Source organism: Indicator indicator, chromosome 21 (genome assembly GCF_027791375.1).
Source record: "Indicator indicator isolate 239-I01 chromosome 21, UM_Iind_1.1, whole genome shotgun sequence".
NCBI classification, from domain to species: Eukaryota; Metazoa; Chordata; class Aves; order Piciformes; family Indicatoridae; genus Indicator; species Indicator indicator.
This window is the reverse complement of record NC_072030.1, coordinates 8461358-8474465: the sequence shown is the minus strand read 5'-3', so window position 1 is coordinate 8474465 and position 13108 is coordinate 8461358. Positions and strand designations below refer to the sequence as shown.

At 40.7% G+C, this 13108-nt stretch overlaps 1 protein-coding gene across 1 annotated transcript in view; it reads left to right on the top strand.

The window, feature by feature from the left end:
• Positions 1 to 10865, top strand: part of TEAD1 (TEA domain transcription factor 1) — a 96009-nt gene extending 85144 nt beyond the window's left edge. Inside the window, exons 10-12 of the mRNA XM_054390345.1 lie at positions 8104 to 8244; positions 9622 to 9774; positions 10752 to 10865. Of these exons, the coding sequence (XP_054246320.1) occupies positions 8104 to 8244; positions 9622 to 9774; positions 10752 to 10865 (408 nt within the window). The remainder of the gene's footprint in view (positions 1 to 8103; positions 8245 to 9621; positions 9775 to 10751) is intronic.
• The last annotated feature ends 2243 nt before the right edge of the window (positions 10866 to 13108 follow it).

Here is a 13108-nt window from a genome sequence, read left to right as displayed (position 1 = left end):
CCTGGTAAAAGTCTGACAATCCCTTTTATCTTACTAGAAACTTCAGGTTTATTACTGTGAAAGTAGATTAATTGTTGTATTCCTGTCCTTTTAAGTTAATATCTACTTTTGAATCAGTATCCACTCTCTCCTTATTATCCTCCTCCTCTGAAAGTTTGCATTTTCCCAGGTTCTGTTCCATGTTGCATAGTCATTGTTTACTCACAATTCTCCCTCTCACCCTTTATTTAACCACTTCCCCCTTCCCAGCCTTGCTGTTGTCTTCTCCCTTCATTATCATTTAACAATCAATAGTGTGCTCAGCACTGTAAGTGACTGCATCTGAGCATCAGTGTCCAGTGACAGTCCTCCTTACAGTGGAGTTTGATTGTAGTGTGTGTGAAAGAGGAACATGATTTTGTGTTGGGCAAATAAATACTGGTGAGCAAGCACTGTAAGGAGGATCAGCAAAATAAAACCAGGGACTGTGAGTGAGGGAAGTCAAGGGAAGCCAGAGAAGGAAAGCGGGCAGGTGTCATGGCATGTGGAATCTTGAAAGCAAAGGTGAGGAGCTGATGCCAGAAGGGATGGTGAGCCTGTAAACAGAGGAGTTGGCATGTTGCTGCAGACAGCACAAAGGGTATTTTGTTAGACATTAAATCTAGTGTGGGGAGGAAGGATGGGAAACAGGAAGACCAGAGATGAGCATTCACATTGAGGATGAGTAAGGCAGAATTCATCTTAGCTCTGGTAGAACTCTGGAACAAGTATTTCTCTTGCTTTTTCCCATTTAGTTCTGCTTGAGATTTCTCAGCAGCATGGTTTTCCCTGTGATAAAGGTAATAAGGTTTAATTGCAAAAACAGTGGGAGGGAAAGGTCTGAGATCTTGAAAGAAGACATTTGGCAATTGTTGAGTTGACTTTGCAAAGCAACACAGGTACGGAGTATTGCTTTGCTTTGCAGAGATTTATTGGTTCATGCAGATCATATCTCCTGTGAAATACAGCCTGATGCTGGGAATGGATGAGCTTCTGGCCTCAGCCCTGGTGACGCATCTGGATGTCACACCTTTGGGCCTCTTCCTACCTAGTAGTGCAGGAGTTATAAAAGGAAGAGACTTCTACACCACCAACCGGCCTTTACAGACATGCAAAGCAATTTCGTGGTCCTTGTCTTCCACCCTGAATGCAGTGACTCTTAAATTTATCCCAAGTAGTCACTGAGAACCAAGGTTCAGAGAAGTCACTCCAGAGACAGACTTTTACAGTAACAGATAGAAGGAGCTGTACTTGGTATATTGTGTGCTCAGTACAATGAGAAAACAAGGAACAGTGTGGTAACAACACGACACAGGAAATATGTGTGACAGCGATATGAACTTGAGATTACAGGGATATAAAATGAAAAAAACCCAGCAACAACAACAAAAGTGTTCTTAATAAATGTTAAAGTCATTTCCTAGAACACTGGCAAGGAATTTCAACAAGACTGCAGGATATCTGCAGATGAAACCTTTCCCTGGGTGCAAGTTGAGTGCACAGCCCTGCCTCTCTTACCTTGGTCACTAGCAAAAAATAAGCCAAATCTCAGATATGATTCTTGCCATCTAACGTTAATCTGAGTAAGGTCAACATACCTGTTGGTTAGTTTGTACTTACACTGGTTTTCTGACTTGAGAAAAGCCCCAACGTTTTCTGGTCTTTGAAGCTCTGATTAGCCTATCTGAAAGCTAAGCCAACAGATATTGCCTCTGTGGGTTTCTTTTATTGGTTGAAGTTCTACTCACTTCAGTAACTAATGCTATCCCAACTGATTACTCACTACTGTTCCTACATTATGTAATACACTTAGGCCTTCTGAGAGAGTTCAAACTCAATGGATTGCATATCCAACTTTACCCAAAAACATCTGTCTAAAGCATTACTACTTATTTCTCTCCTGTTTCATCTCAACCCTTGACTGCAAATTCTGAGGCAGAGATTCTCCTTTTTACATGACTTTTCTACATAACCTATAGTACCATGCGGTGGGTCCATGCCTCTGTTGGGCTCCTTAGTGCTGGTGTAAGCATACCTTGCAGTAATGTAGCCATGGATTTTGTGTCTCTGACACTGGCAAACACCCTGTGCCAAGCCTGAACTCTGACTTCTGCAGCTGCAGGAACAGATGTGGGAAGCAAGTATGTCTGAAAGGAGGAGGGCTGTTTTCTAACTAGTGACACAGGAGAAAACCAGCAGATAGAAAGTGATATTGAGCTGTCAGGCTTTCTGCTGATCTGATCCACTGGCTTCATTTTAAATGTTTACAGTAGCTTGAACTGTTCTTCAAACTGAGGAAAGCTTAGTCAGAGCTCGGTGCAACTTTGAAATAAAGACCCAAACTCATCTGAAGATGCATGGATGATATTAATTGGTGTTTAAAATGAATGCCTCTGTTTGCAGGAATCTGCAATGCAAACTAGGAGGTTTAGAAAGTAATGCATATTATAATCAGGGCAAGCTTTTAAAGATGCTTTGAAGTCCTAAACATTTTTGAAATTCAAATGTGGGATGGAAATAAAGGAATCTACACAATAAAGGGGTATTAAATTATGTCCCCCCAAAATTTCACTCTTTTATAGATGTAAATATATGCCATAATTACTGGTAAGTAACATGAGGAGGATGGTTAAGTTTATTCCTATTCTTATTCAAAACAGCTGCGGCATGAAAAATAATGCTCTTTCTCTTTGTGATATACTGGAACAAACAATTTACCCATGTAATCAGTGTTCAGAAATGGCTTACACTTCCCACTCCCTCCTGAATTTATCCTCATGTGCCTACAGCCGTCTTAAAAGGTGTGGAGATTCTTTGTGTCCTTCATTCACACACACAATTGTGGCCACTGTCTTCCTCTTTTTTTGCTCCTTTCTGTTTTTACATGTAATTTATGTTGCACAATCTTGAATCTTGGATTTCCCTACACACACACACACACACACACACTCACCAGCTTTGACTGGCAAATGATCTGCAATCACAAATGTAATGTGAATGGGTCTATGGCCAGCATGCAAATGTATGCAAAACAAATTAGATATGGAAGAAAGCAGACATCCATTTTCTTTTCCCCATCACAACCCTCTTGATGCAGGGAGCTCACGTGGTGCTTGTGGAGGACCCTTTCGCAATCTGATGCGAGGGCATTAGCGTTTGAGGCTGGATAATGAGTGGAAGGGGCCGAGCAGCTGGGAAGCCGGAGCAGCTTGGCCTGTCCATCACGAGCCCAACCATGTGGCAGACCTGGACGCAATTCCTGCGCTGCTGTGTAACGCGCGGTGAAACGTGCCAACAGCCCAGATGCTGCCCTTGGAAAAAATTGCTTCACAATTTGGAATCTCAGCTCTTTGATCACTCTTTGGAGAGGAGGAGGGGAGGCATGATGTGGTCATATGAGTAACACACCTCCCTGAAGTCAGCAGTTGTTAAAACCTAGATGTTGTTAATAAGTGACCTTATGTGCTTAATGTTAACTACTGAATGCCAGTGTAAATTGTTCTGGCCCTCCCAAGTCCCACTGTTTCAGTAGGTGCTGTTTTCCTTCTACTCAGCTGGAATGATTTAGACTCTCCTCAGCAGTTTTGCTGGAGTTGCCTTTTTGTTAGCCAAAGCTGTTAGTATTACACAAGCGCTCTGCCCTCTGCCCCCTGTCTTTAGCAGAGAGCCTGAGAGCTCTTCTGAAGTGAATGTGAAGATTTTTTTTTTTTCATTCTTTCTTTTGGTTGCAATGAGCTCTGTTTTGGTGCTTGCTGTGGCACACTGGCAGAGGCTTCTCCATGCAGTGTCAAACACTTGGTGCTCTTAATATGTAATATTTTCAGTGCCACCCATTGACAAGCTATGCTTTATTAATGAATTAATCATGCTCTTACACAACCATTGTAGACAGGGTGCCAGGAAGCTGAGTGCCTCTCCTGCCTCCAAATGCATTCAGCTAATATAAATCTCAGCTCTTAGAAATAAACCAGAGTTAGACATTTACTCTCAAAAGGAAAAAAAAAAAATCTTTGTTTTTAAGTTGTTGGGTTTTTCCCCTAAATTGCATTGGTCTCATAATTTACAAATTTGATCAGTAAATGGACTTCTGCTCATCACATGTAATATCTGAAGTGCCATCAAATTTGAAATCACCATTCGAAAGGCATATCTGCACATGCTGCAGCAGAGCTCACTAACCCCAATTCCTGGAGGCATGGTTCCAAGCATAGTTGCATGAGAAGCTGTACAGAAGGGAAAACTGCTTTAGAGCCTGGAAAGATTTTCAATGAGAGTCTGAAATGCAAGAGACCATCTAGAGACAGACTACCAAGGAAATAATGAGACAAAGTTCGTTGCAGCATGAGAGGCTGCAAGCACAGCACTCCAGAAGCTTGACTGGTCATGTTTTTCACAGGGATCCTTGAAAAAGGAAATTATAAGGAAGAGGGTTAATTAAGGTTAATAAGATAAACTCCTATATTTCAATTTTGCTATTGTTATATTTATCTAGTCTTGTGTCTTCTGTAATGTAGGCAGTGAACATCACTAAGTAATGTCTGCCTCCAAACAATAAACCCATTTGAACTAGAGTATCCCTGCTAGTTAGGTATTTAGCTTGGTTAAAAAAGACCCTAAGCAATGGTGATTCCACCATTTGAAAATTATGCCAGCATTTTATTGCCACCAGGCTTACCAGCCTCTGCTTTGTTTCTCATTTAGCTTTTGCATAGCTTTAGCTTTTTGTCTTCTAATGTCCGTTTCTAAAAGATTTAATCTATCAGAAGACTCTTCCCCATGTAGCAACTTGTAGGCTATGACAAAGTGGTGGAAAAACTTCCCTTGGAAAAAGTAAGTAGATGGAGTTTCATTAGTCATTCACTACAAAGGATGTTTTCCAGACCTGAAATCATTCTTGTAACTCTTTTCTGAACACTTTCCAATTTTCCAATATCCTTTCTAAAGTGTAGACACAAAAACTGGAATCAATACTCTAGTAAGGAGCCTGCTAAAACTGAAGCATCACCTTATTCCCGCTCAAAGCCACATCTCCAACTCTCATAGCCACAGCACACAGTGCTGTATTCTCACAACCTTTTTAGGAGGAAAAAAAAAAAAAACCCAAACAAACAAATTTTAATGATGATCAGCTTGCATCATTTCAAGAAATGCAACTTTCCTTTCGGGTATTTGTGTTCAGCTGAACCCCTTACTCTGTAAACCACAGAATTAGCAAGTCCTTCAGTACTTTACTAGCAGTGATTTTCTTTCCTTGATTTCTAAAGGTATTTGGCATGGAACAAAGCTTTCAGCACCTGATTCAGAATACTCCTTTACGTGACTATTCCCTCTTCATGGTGATATACACTCATCCCTAGTGTTCATGTATGCAGCTGCTAGTGAAAGGTTTGAACCTCGACTGAGGGGAAAGAGTTGTTTTAGCAAGTGTGACCAGACAAAATTCTTTCAGTGCTAAATGAAGCTTTGGTGAAGCCTTCATTTGTGTCTATTTGCTGTAGACAACTCTTAATGATGTTTTTATGTTGCTGTTATAATTTTTGGAGGAGTCCTAAAGCTTCAGTTCTCAGCAGTTTGTAATTTGATGACCATGGAAACTTTTATTTAAAAGGAAGATCACATCCTTCCCTGAAAACACATTTATTGTGTGCTAGACTCAAAAAAATCAAAGGGGAAATAAAGCAAACGAAGATAATTCACAGCTATCTTACTATCACAAGGCTTTTGCAACAATGTTGTGATTGCATAAGAGTAAATCATGACATTTGAGTGATAATTTCAGGTGTTCCTCATTCAAACATCATGCCCCCAGCCTGTATTTTTTGTGTGCACAGGACTCCTGGTCAGTTCAGCAAGAGCTGGAAGAGCTGTAAAAGTGATGAAGAGGGTGCCAGGTGGCCATATGTGTTACTTTTCCAGGTTAAATGTCAGCATGTAAATACAACAATTAATTTTTTTTTTTCAGTGGGCTTCCAAATCAGAAGACAGCAGATAAAAAGTTGTTTGGTTTTCTTTTTAGTCTGTCAACAGTTGTTATTGCAGCTTGAACTGTGAGGTCTGTGTGGTTGACTCCTTTGACAACATAAAATTGTTTGCATTTTAGTTAGAATTTCTTAACTTTTTTTGCCTGTATCTGAAAAGGAAAAAGAAAAATTGATAGTAAAAATATAATTATGGTAGCATCAGGAGTCACCACTTGCTTTAAAATTAGTAGTAGTGGTATTATTTATTGCTATTTACCACAATGAAACTGTTTTCTCAGAAATCCCTATTCTTCAGAAATTCCAGTGGAGCAGCTGTGGCATGGCCGATGGCTGTTACAGTTTGTCACGTTTAGATGTCTGTTGTGTTTCAATTGCAAGCCAGCTGTGATGGCAAATTGCTTATTTACTATTAGCTTGGAACAATTTCTTACAGCTCACTGGGAACGCGCTGCTTTAGATTTAAAGCAGTACATTAAACATTAACTGCTGACCTCATGCAAAACATGTGCAAGAAACAAGGTGTAATAGCGATAGGATTTCTTTCTGTTATGCAAAAGACGTGACTATAGGGCTGTTTGTGTTGCTGTGTGCAAACCTCAGGAGACTTCTCCACTGATTAATTTACCAAAGCCAGACTGAAGTAATCTTAGACCTGTGTCTTCTCTGAACCACAAAGTACTCAGCGTGCACTATTATCAGCATATCGCCTCGGAGCATTGTACCACAAATAAGGACTGCAGACACTAAGTGGAATTAATGAGTTGTTGCCTAGTTAAAAATTAAATAGCAGTTACAAATGACCTGAGTTATAGTGCAGGCAGGATTATAAATGTTCTACACTAACTAGTAAATGAGCATACCTGTAGACGGGGTTTGCAAAAAGTCTCAAGGTAGAAAGAACATGAAGGTGTCTGCCAAAATTTTTGTGTTAAATTCCTGTTTAGCACTAAAAGCAAGCAGAGCTAGGCTTGCAAGTGAAATTGGTGGTGCCAAAGTGCATTTCCCTGCTAAAATGCTCATCTCAGAGTAAGTTAAACATTCAAGCAATTCTTAGATGTTGCGCTGCAGTAGCTGATCAGCTATTTCTACATAAAAAGACAACCCTGTCCACTCTCCCCTTGGGCATCAAAGATGTCAGCAAAGCTAATGCCTGAATCAACAAACCCAGCTGTGGATATCCCTGGACTCTGCCTGTATCCATATTAGTGTGCTTTTAAGTTGAGGGCTTTTGAAAATGAATTCATGATGACAAAGAGCACAGTGGCAGAACGGCTTCAGTGCTGCTGCAGGCCTGGGCGGGGGGGGCTGGATTCAGCATGTGACCTCTGCTGTTGCTTTGTAGCCAAATTAATCATGCCGTGCACAGGACTTGGATTTGCTTATAAATAATTCAAGGTAGCACTGTTCCTTTCTTGATCCTCCAAGTCTTAATCTCTGTTGGTTGATATCAAAGGCAGCTGGTTAGTTTTTCAGACTGCAGAGAAATACTGAAAGAAATCAAACCCTTCCCATAGTGTTCTAGTGGTGGAGTAGGCACGGCTCTGTGCACACACAGCTCAGGTGAAGCAGCCTGTGAATTGCATCATGCAGCTCCATGAAGTCAAGAATTTTGCTGAATCAGGGCCATATGGCTTGACAGAGTCTTACCAGACATTGATTCCATGTTGTGCAGCTGTCTCCCTTTGCCATGAGGATTTTATTGCTTTAAGAAGGGAAAAGGAGAAAGTGAATTATGACCTCACAGGACCAGGATGGCTTGAATTTGAGGCCACAGGGTAGGCTCCCTCCAGGAGGCAGCTCTGGAGCTCCTTGCAAATGATCATTCCTTTGCTCCAGGGACTTCATCAGCTCTCTGCCAGGTGAGAACATCACATGCAGCCCAGAGAAATACTGGATTGTCTTTTGTTGTTTTAAGTTTGAAGAAATGCCCTCTTCCCAAAGGTTTTTACTGCCACTTTCCTGACAGACATTTTCCACTGTTGTCACTATAAAACTCCTTCCTCTCTCCCTTATTTCTGAAAATAATGGTGAGCTAATTACAGTGTGTGCTACTGACATTGCCAAATGGAAAGTAAAATCAACAGCTATCACTTTTCCCCAACAGGCTGACTTAAACTGCAACATTCAAGATGATACAGGAGCATTTTATGGAGTCACTAGTCAGTATGAGAGCTCAGAAAACATGACAATCACCTGTTCCACCAAAGTCTGCTCATTCGGAAAGCAAGTAGTAGAAAAAGTAGAGGTAGGTGTTGTGCTGGGATGTGTGGGATGATTCTCTGGTTCCCTTTCATTTTCCTTGGGCTTTTCTTTCTCTTATCTTTACTTTGCTCTTATCGAGCTTTTCCTTCCTTCCTGGAAGAATATTTTCCTTCCCAGTAGTGTCTGCATTCCTTTTAAATCACCACGTGAATGGTGACACTAAGGTTACCTGTTGCATTGGAAACCCTGCTCCACTCTGCCGGTAGCATACAGTCAGGAACCTGCAGCTGACATCAGTGCTGCCTCTTTCATCATGTGGCAAGAAAATAGCTGAATCTTTTGCTCCCATTTCCAAACACTTGACCAGCCACATCTACAACCATACTGCAGTGACAAGCTAGTCTATCTATCATCTAGATTTTGTAAACATCCAAAGTCATTGCTGGTATTATGTTTCATCTACACCCATGGTTATGTTATCTCATGGACAGGAAGGCATGCCTTGCCCGGACACCAGCAGCTCTGCAATACTTTTATTTATTTTTACCTTTTCTAAGCACAGAACTGTATGGTGTGGTCAGGTCACTAGCTGCTTTATTGTGCAGTGGTACTGCAGCTATTTCACTTGTCTTCAGTGTACTAAGCCCCACACCCACATCTGTTGTCTGCAAGACACTTTTTGTATGGGAATTTTAGCCTAGAAAAGCAGGTTGAGCCTTTATATGTCCTAGGCACTTGTTCATGTCCGTGGTTAACTAAATATGTTTTCTGAATCAGGTGACTATAAAGTTTTCCATCATTTCCATAATCCCAAGCTTATAGAGGGTTAAAAAAAAAAAAAAAACAACAAAAACAAAAACCCCACATCTGAGCAATTGGTGGCTGGGCAGCAGGAGTCCAAGAGTCACAGCCTTATCCTCCCTGTGAGCTCCCACAATCTAAATCAGGCTGGTTTTCTTCCAGCTGTAGTCTTGCATCTTTCTGCACTTCATAAATTGCCTCTTACATCATGCAGTAATACAGCTATGTTTGTATCTGTATGTTTATGCATAAATATGTAAGCTTATTTTTGTGGTTCCTTTTGCAGACAGTTGCCTCGAAACTACTGTAAAACCATCTTACCACAGAGTTTTCTGCTTAGTTAATTTTTACTTGACTTGATCTTAACCTTTGTATAATTCTCATCTGTTCAGTTTTTTAATTCACAGGTTAGAGAACAAGCCATTCTATTAGAGCTTTTAGTAATTAAGGGCTCTTGCATTTTTAGCAAGACACTGCATAGCTCAGGCAGGAAGTTAGCAAGTGGGGGTGTGTGTCTGAGACACACTCTCTTTTTTCCTGTCTACACAGATTTAGAATTCTTAATTTTTCCTATTTCTGAATTATCTTACTCTAAACGCTCTCTTTTTGTTCTTTTTAGACTGAATATGCAAGGTTTGAGAACGGCCGATTCGTATACAGAATAAATCGCTCCCCAATGTGTGAATATATGATCAACTTCATCCACAAGCTGAAGCATTTACCAGAGAAATACATGATGAACAGTGTGTTGGAAAACTTCACAATTTTATTGGTATGGACTCACTTTTTATTTTTGCATTTCTAAGAACCTCTCAGGCTTTGTTTGTCTGGCTTAACTGGTACTATTTAGAACCAGTTTCTGAATCCTTAGTCATGTTGCTTACTAAACAAATCACCCTATTGACTTCAGAGTAATGCTCTTGGAATTGTGCACTACAGACGCTAAGGATGAAAAGGCCAAGCTGGCTGAGAATACAAACAAACATCTTTCTTTGTTACTTTCCAAAAATTCAACTTACTTCTCTTTGGCATACAGGGCTCTATTTGGCGTTTGCAGGGAGCCCAAGGCAGTAACTTTGAACCTTCCCGTTCATCTAATGTGCTCTTACTGAGCTGTCAGTTATAATACTGTAAACGTCAGTGGTGTGAATTGGTTCCTGGGCCAGGAGAGCATGCAGTAATTGGGCATGCCCAACAGGTGATCTAAAGCCTGAGGAATGGGCCACACAGTGGCCTTTAAGCCAGTTTCATCCAGCTAATCAGCTTGCTTTTGCTGTGTGTCTGCAGCAACACATCAGCCAAGCACCTAGAGCCATGCGCTGCTGCTGCTACCAGAGGATTCAAGCAGGACCAAGGGCTGGTGGCCCAAGGCAGAGGCAGGGCCACAAGCATAGAGCCATGTGCTCCCCCTCAGCTGCCTTTGGTAGCAAAGGTGCGCTGCTTTCCCTTTCCTGAAGTGGGGCTCAGGTTGAGGAAGGCTGAGCCAAAACCACACGATGGCAATTCATGTTCCAGCAGCCGGGGTGGGCTGTCTCAGTGTCCTCCACTGGGAGCGACTGCCCCACAGCTCAGCCCCAGAGCACAGCATGCAAGCAGTGTCGTGGAAGTCAGTTGGAATTGCCATCAAGCGAGGGGACACGTTTCAGTCAGTCACAGTTAAAGAGTGTCTGAATCAAGCCAATGTCATTTCTCATTTGGGTGTTTCCCAGTTTGTAACATACTGTCTGCCTCTTCCTTCCCCTCACACAGGTGGTAACAAACAGAGATACACAAGAAACCCTGCTCTGCATGGCTTGTGTATTTGAAGTGTCGAACAGCGAACATGGAGCACAGCATCATATTTACAGGCTTGTAAAGGACTGAGCAGTTATTTATATATACACTTCATTTCACTTCTTTATCAAAACACAGACTGTAAACCTCAACACTAAGTGGCAGTGCCTCTGGCCCAACTTTCACCCACATTTTTCTAAAGCCTGTTTTAGTGAAGTCATTTTTAATGTGTTCATATATAATTGTAGCTGTGAAATTCTGGTACAGTTGTAAAAATTATTTCTAAAACTGTGTTCAAATTTGTAAACCACAGTTCTTTTGGGAAGACTGTATTTAAGAACCTGACGCCTCTTCTGTGGAGGCATATTTTTAATTCTGATAGAAAAATGTATGACAGAGCATTTGCCATGGGGAAAAATTGACAGCATTTATAAGAGTTTATTTTGGTTTGTTTTGGTTTTTTTCCAACATGAAATACTTGTTTTACAATGCAAGTGAAACTGAAATGAATCTTTAGCTGTAACTGTAAATGAGTACACAAAGTGAATAACCTTTATAGAGTTATCTTTGTAACTAATTAGGGTGGAAGATATGGGACGAATGTAATTCACTAAATTATTTTTTAAAATGAAACATTTTTTTTCTGTTTGAAACCAAATGAAAAATATAGCCTTAAGAAATGCCTGATAGAAACAGACAGGTCCTAAAATTAGGCAAATTTTGTATTTTTTTTCTCAACACTAAAACTAATCTTCTAATCCATTAAACTTTCAAACAGGTATTGCAGAAAAAGAAAACATCATCCCTTATCCCTAACATATCTAGTTTATTTTAAAAAGAGTATAAAGTTGTATTGTACTAATATGAAAATTTGATTATTTAATGAAAAAAAAGATGGTTCATTTTGCAATAAGTAGGTAAATACTGAAGATTTAGACTCGCATTATATGTAGTCTTGTGTGTGCAGTTATATTTTATATGGACAACTATGTTTTTGAATAAGTTGAACGACAAACTTGCAACTCTGAAATGAACAGATGAATGGAAACATCTGACACTGCAACAGCATCGAGTAGTTTGGAAACCGAAAGCAAAACACTAATGTGTTTGAAAGAATACGTACACCTCTGAAAGGATCAACAGCTTTAATATCTATGAGATGCTAGAAAAATCACCACCAACATCAGGCAAAGAAGATTGGGAAGTGGAGATTTTTTTTTCTCTTTTTCCTCTTTTATCATGGTGCTCTTACATCTCTCCCAGTTGTCTCTCCAGGTCAACTGGCAAAGACCTTATATGAGACAAACACGTGTGTACCGCATGGGGTCTGATGTCCTTCTGCATCTAGATGTGGTAGTATTCATCCTTCCGGTATATTCAGGGAAGACTCCAGGAAGTAAAGTACAGCTGGAGATATTTTAATGCTGTAAGGATTTGAACCATGGATGTGGGTGTGGGTGATTGTCTGAGGTGTGCATATGGGAGAGAAATCTCATTCCTCCTGGCTACACCAGAGAGTGTTGCTCTGCTGCACACCCAGCACTGCCCCTCAGTTGTCTAGGCAGCAGTTGTTTCAGCAGGTGCTGGGCCAGCAGTAGGCTCTCATGTGAAACATACATTTGAAAGGCTGAGGGCTGCCCAGCCAAGCACAAGCCACCTTACAGAGCAGTCATGAGGTATCAGCGAAGTGTGTTCACGGGAAGGTCTTTTGCAGCCCTGAGTCAAAGAAGTTAACATTTAGCAGTTCCCTCCTTCCTACCCTTTACTGATATGTGTCCATGCACAATTTAAGTCTAGAATTTACGCCCAGGCACAGTGCTGTAGTCATCAAAAGAGTCAGTCTTATTTTTTTATATTCTATTTCTGCATAGCACTTGCTGTTAGAATTGCCTGCTGTTTGATTATCTAGACAAGCACATAGCCTGGATGAGGTAATGGGCTGCTGTACCTCTGCATCAGACATTACTGAGGACTCAGGTTAGTGGACAATACAGACATCACTGAGGGGAAGGGTGACTGCTGAAATTCCTTAGCCTGCCTCTGATCTAACTCCAGATCACCTCTAGCAGGTGGATGATTGCTGAGATGTCTAGCTGTTGCCTTCTTGTGGATATTAGGGCTGATGATCTTTCAGTTTATATTCTGTGAACTGAACAGAGGAATATGTCCATGGTAAGGTCTCTTTTAACACTCATTTTTAACACTAACAAATCACATCAGGAAAAGCACTGCATTGTAACAGCCTAACGGTAGCCCTTTATTCTAAGCACTTGGTGTTACAAGTCAAAAAATACTTTTTTGTTGTATTTTGTTCTAAAGTTGTCTTTTATTTA